This window comes from Dendrobium catenatum, unplaced genomic scaffold (genome assembly GCF_001605985.2).
Source record: "Dendrobium catenatum unplaced genomic scaffold, ASM160598v2 fragScaff_scaffold_1342, whole genome shotgun sequence".
Classification (NCBI taxonomy): domain Eukaryota; kingdom Viridiplantae; phylum Streptophyta; class Magnoliopsida; order Asparagales; family Orchidaceae; genus Dendrobium; species Dendrobium catenatum.
In genome coordinates this window covers 18,052-27,571 of record NW_021319804.1, presented here as the reverse complement: position 1 = coordinate 27,571, position 9,520 = coordinate 18,052, and the positions used below count along the sequence as shown (strand labels likewise).

At 33.4% G+C, this 9,520-nt stretch overlaps 2 protein-coding genes across 2 annotated transcripts; both read right to left on the bottom strand.

Annotated features, from left to right (window-relative positions):
- Nucleotides 1–932: 932 nt before the first annotated feature.
- Nucleotides 933–2,663, bottom strand: LOC110105777 (transcription factor MYB20). Its single transcript, XM_020835415.2, has 3 exons — nt 2,310–2,663; nt 1,709–1,838; nt 933–1,400 (listed from the first exon to the last, which is right to left on the bottom strand). Exons 1-3 carry the CDS (start codon nt 2,440–2,442, stop codon nt 950–952), a joined length of 714 nt encoding a protein of 237 aa, XP_020691074.1. The 5' UTR covers nt 2,443–2,663; the 3' UTR covers nt 933–949.
- Nucleotides 2,664–4,390: 1,727 nt separating this feature from the next.
- On the bottom strand, nt 4,391–7,574 carry LOC110105769 (DNA replication complex GINS protein PSF1). Its single transcript, XM_020835398.2, has 7 exons — nt 7,327–7,574; nt 6,834–6,928; nt 6,550–6,617; nt 5,487–5,600; nt 5,107–5,269; nt 4,714–4,860; nt 4,391–4,633 (listed from the first exon to the last, which is right to left on the bottom strand). Exons 2-7 carry the CDS (start codon nt 6,906–6,908, stop codon nt 4,607–4,609), a joined length of 594 nt encoding a protein of 197 aa, XP_020691057.1. The 5' UTR covers nt 6,909–6,928; nt 7,327–7,574; the 3' UTR covers nt 4,391–4,606.
- Nucleotides 7,575–9,520: the final 1,946 nt, after the last annotated feature.

The following is a 9,520-nucleotide window of genomic DNA, read 5'->3' as shown; positions in this document are numbered from 1 at the left end:
TTAGAAATTTTTATACTAAAAAAATTGTTTTAGAATGCAATAAAAAAACTATCCCAAATAAAAACTTATATTATTAGATTTACATAAGTCTATGTTCATGTCCACATAGATGTCAAATAATATAGAAAGTCTTAAAAAAACAGTATGAGAAGATTACACTTTGTAGGAAGTTAGAGATACTGGTTTCATTCGGGACGATTTTCTTTCTGCTTCTTAAATCACTATTTTAATACAAAAATTTAATTTTTGTACTAAAACATTGTTTTAAAAAACAATAAAAATGTCATCTCAAACGAAATCATAGACAAAAATATCACTTTAATCGCCTCTGAAACTAACGTAGCAAATTATATTCCCAGCAATTGCAAAACTACTGCAAGAGCCCTCTGCAGCAGACAATAAACAAGGTGCTTTATAGTAGTTTTGGAGCATTACCATCAATTTTATGGCCATTAAAACCACCATGAAATACTGTACTTAGTGTTGCAAAAAGCATTAATAATAATTCTATATCAACAAAATTGATGATCTTCTTGATGAGCAATTAGAATTGAAGAGCTCAATTGTATCCAGAAAAAAAAAAACACTCAATGAGTATAATTCAAATTGATCAATAAAATTTACATATGGCAATGGAAATAAGTAACAGTAATCATACTAGTTTAACACCAATGGATGCTCATGGGAAAATTATTGGGTTTAGACACCGGACGACGCCGGAGCCCAATGAAAATGTGCCACATCACCTTTTACTCGGTACTGAGCTCAGTACCAAGCAGTACCGAGCTCAGTACAGGTAATGCTCGGTACTGTAAAGTACCGAACTCGGTACTTCACAGTACCGAGTTCAGTATTACTCGGTACTGTGAAGTACCGAACGATAAGATGTGTCCGGTGTCCGAACCCAATAATCCCCCCCATTTACTGAAGAAACAAGAAAAAAAAAATCTCATGGGTAGTTTTCATAATGCAGAAAATCATCAACAAAATTATAGGCATCCCATGATGAGGAGTAATCAATTGTATCAGCCCAAAAGAGCTCATCAGATTCTCCATGAACATTTGATTCTCCTTCCCATGAAGATGGATTAACATTTCCTTCCATGGATGTTGAAGCACTGCAGCTAATAGAAAGATTAGCTTGAATTAGCTTCATCTCTTGAGTCCAGTTCTGTTCCAGTTCCTGAAATGAAGAGCTCTTTGAGCTTTCAGTGCTGGTTTCAATTACCAAGCCCTTGTCTTCAATCTTGGAAATGAGTTTCTTCCTGTCAGCCTCATTGTTCTTGGCAGTCAGTTGATCCGAGCTCTGAAGCTTCAGCTTCTTTTTGATTGTGGTGTTCCATATGTTCTTGATTTCGTTGTCGGTTCTGCCCGGAAAATGCGAAGCAATCTTCGACCATCTGCGAGTCAGAAAGGACATTAAAAAGAAAAATATCAACACAAAAACATACAAGAATTTTATATAGATTCACTAAATTAGAGTAACTTAGGCTTCGTCGGGACGGCTTTCTTACTGCTTCTTAAAGTAGAAAACTGCTTTAAGAAGCAGTAAGAAAGCCGTCCCAAACGAAACCTAAGACCAGTTATAAAACACCATTATGATCTTAGCTCATAATGGCACAATTAAACAAAATTAGAATAACAAATTCAAATTTTAATCTGAAATAAACTAGTAAAAAATGGAGAAGGTGAGAGTCAAGCTTGTCACCTGTTACCAAGATTAGAATGGAGCTTAATTATCTGCTGCTCCTCAGTTTCAGATAGAGCTCCTCTCTTAAGATCAGGGCGAAGGTAATTGATCCATCTCAGCCTGCAGCTCTTACCACATCTCATCAAACCTTCAAAATTAAAAAAATTTATATCTCATGATATGTATCAACTACACTTTCAAGTTCAAATTCATAGCTATATATATTCATTATCAAGTCATAAAATTCATTTCTTCACTTTACTTCCATTAAGCTAATCAAGGCTTCGTTTGGGACAGCTTTCTTACTACTCTTAAAGCAGTTTTTTAGTAGAAATTTTTTATTTTTGTAATTAAAAGTTGCTTTAAGAAGCAGTAAGAAAATCATCACAAATGAAGTCTAAGTCTTCGTTTAGAACTGCTTCCTTACTACTTCTTAAAGCAGCTTTATAGTAGTAAAATTTAAATTTTTGTATTAAAATACAGCTTTAAGATGCAGTAAGAAACCCGTCCCAAATGAAACCTAAGTTGCATTATAAAAGAGTCATTGAAGAAAAACTGGAAAGAAAAGGATATAAATCACAAATAGTTGGAAGAAGATGAATGATAATGATTTACAGACCTGCAAGCTTCGGCACGAGGCGCCAGCAATGAATGCCATTGTTGAGGATGAAGTCAACAAGCTTCTGATCTTCCTCAGCCGTCCATGAACCCCTCTTCACCCTCTCCTTATCACAGCATGGCTGCCTCCCCATGCTATGATAAGGAGGAACAGACGAGCAAAATGGCAAAGAAGAAGGTGAAGAAGGCTTTATTTAAGTTGATGGAGATTGGAGAGGAAGGATTATCCTTTGCCAGCTAATGGACAGAGACAAAAAAAAGCTTTGAAAGTTAAATTATGAATGAGAGGGGAAGCATAACCGAGCATCTCACAGGTCAAAATTTTCAAAGTTGGGATTAAAATTTGAATGAGACGTGGAGCTAAATATATTTTGTTTAGGGCCCAAAGCTCTAAATCATGGCTGCAGCTCCTAACTTGATCAATCATAGCTCTCATTTTAATCAAATCAAAATTGAAATCAACATATTTAATGCCATAATCAATTCAATTCAATTTCAAATATTAAGACTTTCTTTGGGACCGATTTCTTACTTCTTCTTAAAGCAATTTTCTAGTATAAAAATTTTAATTTTTAAACTAAAAAACTGTCTTAAGAATCAATAAAAAAGCCATCCCAAACAAAGCCTAAATTTTAGATCACAACCAACTTATTAAAACTTTGGCTTCGTTTGAGACAGCTTTCTTATTGTTTTTTAAAACAATTTCTTAGCACAAAAAACTCTTTGGATCCGAAAATTTTTATACTAAAACGTTGCTTTAGAAACCAGCAAAAAAACTATCACAAACGAAGCCTTAATTGTTATACACCGGTTAAGAAAAGTCTTGAAGTTTTCATATGGTGATGCAGGCATTGGCTCTGCAAGGAAAGCCACCAAAATCTCCATTGTTAATATATGGAAGAACATGGCATAGAAAATGAAGGAGAGGGGGAGCCATAGTCGTTCATGCATCTCATATGTATGTGATCCTTAGCAATGAATAGTAATTTCTTATGTTTGGAATTATTCTTAAGGACAAAGCATGATTAGTCCACTAATCTGATGTCATTAAATGGATTTTTTTCCTTTTAGTTTCTTAATAAATTATCTTTAATAAATTATTGCTTGTTTGGTGTACTTTATTGTTTAAGGTGGAAACATGAGCCAAGCTTTGATTTTACTTTGACAATGAAGGAATAATATATAAGATATTCAAATGAGAGAAAGTTAATTAAATGGCCAGTTCTATATGAGGGACAAGTGATTTTGTTGGGGAGATATGGAATTAGATAATGATTCTCATTTAAAAATTAAAAAAAAAACTAAAAGATGAAGATAGTAAGGAATCTTAAAAGCATATTTGATATTTTAAAAAGATATTTTTATTTTAATTTACTATAGAATAAATTGATTTAAATGATAATGGTTATGATAATAGAGATGGCCCATAATAATGATATAAATAATGATAATTATTTTTAAAAATATTCAAAATATCTTAAAATTATTTTAGAAATAATTTAACTTGTTTAAAAATATATATATAAAAAAACTAATTAAAAAAAATATGCTAAACAATTATTTTAATAAAAACAAAAATAAAAAAGACAAGTGATGCCCGATAGGACTCTAAGAGTTTAACAATATTTTCTAAAGTTGCCGGTAACTGAGATCAAAACTTTCTTTAGGATAGTATTCTTACTCTTTTTTAAAACACTTTCCTGATAAAAAAAAAGTGTAATTCAAAAAAAAAAAAAAAAATTGCACTAAAAAGTTACAATATACCTAAATTATGGAGAAATTGTTCTGTGTAGAAATCGGACGTAGAACGTCATCAAGAGACCAACCAAAATGCGTCATTTGAGCAATATCGAGCCGTGGTACTGAACGATACCGAGCAGTACCGAGTCGTGGTACTGAATGGTACCAAGCCGCGCAGTACCAAGCCGCGGTACCAAGCACAAGGATGATGTGACGCATTTTGGTTGGTCTCTAGATAGCGTTCAGCATCCGCACAGCATAATTAATCTAAATTATGAGTGTTGAACAATAAAGAAAGGAAGCCATAGACAAATATGCTTTATTCTACAAGAACACATAATAAATAAAAAAATCAATCATAAAACAACTATTTATAGCACCAGAATAGGTTGTCATGATCTGTTCCAGAACATGAAAGCTCAACTAAAATGAGAAATGGATCTATTTATTTCTCATGCTCATAAACTTAACAACAACAAGGAAATACAATCATGTAAGACTGACACAATTACAGCAAAGAATCACTAATTGTTACAGTCGCTAAGCGTCGGCCGAGCCTCACTCAAGAAACTCTTCCATCAGTCCCTACCACACAGGAAAGTATAAAGTGATCAGAAAGGAATTATAAAGGATAAGCATTGAGGAACAGTACAGAAGCATCAAACCTGTGAAATAAATGGCTCAGCATCTGTGCGTTTAATAAAATGCAACGAGTGCTGAGTAAGGGAGATAGCATGGTCACCCAGGCACAACTCGCCAATGTCATCAAGGACTTTTACTCGGATATAAGGATCCTTTGGTGGAACCATATCCTGGAATATTTTCTCAACTTTCTCATTGTGGAAATAAGTGTGAGCAAAAATAAGTGTGAGCAAAAAAGGAAAACTATTACATGCGGCATCCGCCACATCACCTGGGCCCAGTGCATCCGGGTGACGTGGCGCGTCCGGAATAGCCTCCAAACGGTCCGGACACCACACGTAATAATCTCTCAGCAAAAAGAGCATATAGGTGTGTATGCTAAAGGAAATGATTCAAGGCAATTAATAAAGATTTACCACTGTCAAATCGAGGTCCAACTCTGACATATATGACTCTATGGCTGCAGAATGGTTTTTAAAATACTCTTCTTCTGAATAATTTAGTTTTTCTTGTATTTCTTGTGGGAGAACAGGGCCAATCTTCCATCTCAAGCTCTGAATTAGTTCGGCTCGATTATACCTGTTTAATTGCATGTCTTGGGCTTAGTATATGCATAATAATTCAAGAACCATTAAAGGTCTAGTTTAGTAAGAGAAAGGCTTCGTTTGGGACGACTTTTTATTACTTAAAAGCAGTTTTTAATACAAAATTAAAATTTTTGTACTAGAAAACTGCTTTAAGAAGCAGTAAAAAGGCGGCTCCAAACGAAATCAATGTCTTTCATCAAGCACCTTACATGTAAGCCATGAGACAGCGTTTGTTGCGTAATAGAGAAAGGTGGTGTATAACAGCTCCAAAATGATCCTCATTTCTAGTTGTTTGTATATCTAAATTTGCATCTTCGATTTTCCTGTTCAAAATTAGGAAACTTCAATGTGCATTACAGCATGAAGATTAATGATATGGCCATAAATTAATAAATATAATGCAGTGGATCTGAGACAACGACATTGATGAGAATCACTATGGGGAAATACACATCTGCAGATAATCCATAGACCTCATCTGTTGTTGGGATTTCTACCTCCCACTTCCATTCGTAAAAACTTTACTAGAATATCCCATCATAACTTGGTGTTATAATACACGTTTAAATCTGTACCATGATTCCTTCTAATTTGAAATAACAAATACATCATATGTAAATGCATGCACCCAGGGCGGAACTAGCCTTAATTTTCACGGTGGGGCAAACTTATAAGTAAAAGTGTAGAATTTGGCTTGACCCCTATTTGTTCATATCCTTGAACGTTGTACATTTCACATATATGTCGGGAGAGGGCAGCGCCCCTGGAACAAATTTTGGTTGTAAGGATATTTTTGGATTGTCTTTACTATTTCTTTTTGTATTTGGTTTATCGTTCCCTAACAATAACATCTCTACACAATATATTTAATTATATTGGGGGCAATTGCTTAAAGACCATAGTATTTTAAAACTTTTAAGGGATGCAATTGACTAAAAACCCTTGTAATAAAGGCTAAAAAAATAGATGGAGACGATAAATTACCTAAAAAATCATATAATAAGAATGCTTTTTTTAGAGGGGGCAATTGTCTCCCGGGCTTAAGGTGGATCCGCCCTTGGCATTCACCAGTAATTCCAAATGTGATAAACATCAAATATAGATGTTGGGTTGGGTAGGATTGGTGTTGGTTTATTCAAGGCTAACAAACATATCCACATGACTTACACACAAAAACATATATTTAATCCTAACTAATCAACTTGGATAAGGTTATGTCCAACACTTGAAGGGGATGGGGAAAAATGACAACGCATGAGTATAATGACTTGCCTGATCAATGACTGGAGCTGTAAGTTATGCTCATTGCATTCTCTAATGACTTGCTCAAATGTATCGCTCTGCAATAAAAATAAAATTTCACTATAATAAAAATAGTTCCACAATCATAAATCTCTGTAGATAGACGAAATTATAAGCTAAAATCCAAAACTTTTATTAATTTAAATAATGGTAAGAAAGTGAGGGGTGTCTATAACAGGATATAATAAACTACATGAAGGTAAGAAGCGTAATTTATGCTAGCAGATGAACAGGTCAAGGAAAACCATATGTACATTGAACGCTGTCAGCTGTCCTGCCTCACAGGCGGCCAACTCCCTCAATAGCTGAGATGCTCTTCGCCCATACATCTTGGCCCAAACTAATCTAGCTGCAAAATGCAGACGCAAAACGCCATGAGTAAGACAACATCTGACTGAAAAACACGATAAACTTTAGATATATGGTCAATTTTTAATGCGTGCATGCACACCAATGCACAAAATAAATTCGCTTTCACTTTTCAATGATATTGAGAGTGCTTCCCTCACTAAACTATTTCTAGTGGCATAAAAATAGAGGTTAGAAGGATAAACCAACACACACAGGATTTATGCAGGATTTAGGGAACTTCTTAGATACAGGATTTTTGATAAATCCTGTCAAACAGAATTTAGGTACTCGTTAAATCTCACAGCGAGCTAAATCCTCTGTTTCCCTCTTTTTGCCGAAAATCCCGGATTTAAGGGATTTGGCCAAAGAACGCGCGAAGGGAAGAAAGACGACTACCTACGCAAGGAGCAAGCTCCCCTCGTCGTGATTACTTCCGATCCAACAAAAGAACGGCGAGGAGGTGTAACTTTGGATCCGACAGGAAGGAACGTCGTCGACGGAAGCGAAGAAGAAGTTATTTCACCTCTCGTTCAAATCTACCTCTCACACCAAGCAGGCGAAGTCGAAGTGCAACGAACAGCCGGAGAAGAGGAAAAACAAACCCTAGCAAACCTCCGGCCATAGAAAGGCAAATCAGTTAAAAAATTATCTTTGGCCTTTATTTTGAATAGTTTTTTTACTATTTTTAAAGCGGTTTTCTAGCATAAAAAATATTGAACTAAAATTTTTTGCATTAAAAAATTAATTTAAAAAGCAAAAAAGAAAGTTATTCCAAACAAAACTTTAATCTCTACAAAACTTTTTTTTTTTCAGGAGGATTTAGTAAATTTGTATTTACAATATTCATTAAATACAATCTGCAGCCAAGCAACCCCTGAATTCTCGATCGCTGAGCCTCTCTAGGGCTGCAAGCGAACCAAACGTTCGACGAGCTACTCGTTGCTCGATTCGATTAAAGCTCGTTTGTGATCGTTTAATTAACTAAAAAACAAACTTGAACAATATTTTAAATACTCGATTCTTAAATAAACAAACTTGAACACTAATGTGTTCGGCTCATTTATTTTCACGAACAACATCATTTGAAGTTCGTGAACAAGCTCGACATTAAACTAGATAAGAAGCTCGATTCGTGTTCGAATTTGAACTCGTGAATAAGCTCAATAAAAATAATTAATATTTGACTATAGAATTAATAAATATAAATAATCATTGCATTTGTTATATAGACAATTGCTTTTATTATAAATGTGTTTGTTCATAGATATGTTCATGAACGTGTTTGTTTGATAGTTAAAAAAAATTCGTTAAATATGTTCGCGAACAAGCTCGATAAGCACTAAACGAACGAACATGAACTGAACATGAACCGAACATGAACACTCATTAATTTAAATGAACCAAACATGAACACAAACAATAAAGCTCGAAAAACATGAACCAAACTTGAACAAGCTGATATTAAATGAACACAAACATGAACACTCACATACTCGGCTCGGCTCGGTTCGTTTGCAGCCCTAGCCTCACCATATAACGATATTGACTTGAGTTTTTTTTTTTGGACATTTAGGCTAATTACGAGAAATTTACACAAGCATCATATAAGTAAAACTCGAACAAAAAAAACTTTTCGGTTGGTAGTCAAATCTCTCAAACAACATAAGCGTCACATTGACTCAAGCTTTTAAGGTTGTTTGGTAGATGGCTTAACGAGAATTTAAGTATGATTTATAATAACTCAGCCAAATGAAAATAATATTTCTCATTGGTCTTTTGGTAGGGAGCTTTGACTACCAACTAAGAGATCTTATTTTCGAGTCTTAGGTATATGATGCGTGTATGACTTTGCCTTAATTGGCCTAAATGTCCAAAAAAAAATTACATTATATTAAATATAGTTTCTCTTTCATTTTATATCACATAACCAAGAATTAGTGTATTTAACTTAAAATTGCCACTCACAAAATTCTCTTTCCTCACATAACCATCATCCCATCAATTTTAAAAATGATAACTTAAAATCAATTTTAATTATTGGTAATTTAATTTAACAAAATATAAAACATTGTATTTTTTTTAGACATTTAGGCCAATTAAGGCAAACTCGTACACATATCACATATGCAAGACTCGAACCCAAGACCTAAATGAATCGCATAATTTGATATTACTATTTTTTTAGATATTACTAATTAATGATTAATTGATATATTATTTTATGCTAATTATAATTTAATTAGCCTAATTAAAATTAATAAAATTATTAAGCTTCAAACAAATAAATTAGAAATATTTCATTAAGTATTTTTTAAATCACCCTTAATACTATATAATAAAAATTAATTAATAAGATATTAACTATGACAATATGATATTATTTTTTGCCTAATTTGATTAAATAGAAGTGATTGTGCTAATTAGCTTAATAACTAATAATTATTAATTTTTAATTTTTATGCTAATTATGTAAAATTTAGTCTGATTAAGATTGATATTGACAAACAAATATAATATGATTGTACAATCATATTAATCATTAAATTTTGAAATAAATAACCAAATTGCTTATTTTGACTTAACTAGATTC

Excerpts from the sequence above, each read along its gene's own strand:
- LOC110105777 (XM_020835415.2), bottom strand. The coding sequence starts at position 2,442 with ATGGGGAGGCAGCCATGCTGTGATAAGGAGAGGGTGAAGAGGGGTTCA. Across the intron at positions 1,839-2,309 it reads CCTCGTGCCGAAGCTTGCAG|GTTTGATGAGATGTGGTAAG; the intron begins GTCTGTAAATCA and ends TTAATTTTGAAG. Across the intron at positions 1,401-1,708 it reads CATTCTAATCTTGGTAACAG|ATGGTCGAAGATTGCTTCGC; the intron begins GTGACAAGCTTG and ends TCTGACTCGCAG.
- LOC110105769 (XM_020835398.2), bottom strand. The coding sequence starts at position 6,908 with ATGTATGGGCGAAGAGCATCTCAGCTATTGAGGGAGTTGGCCGCCTGT. Across the intron at positions 6,618-6,833 it reads GACAGCTGACAGCGTTCAAT|AGCGATACATTTGAGCAAGT; the intron begins GTACATATGGTT and ends TTTTTATTGCAG. Across the intron at positions 5,270-5,486 it reads CGCTGTCTCATGGCTTACAT|GTATAATCGAGCCGAACTAA; the intron begins GTAAGGTGCTTG and ends GCAATTAAACAG.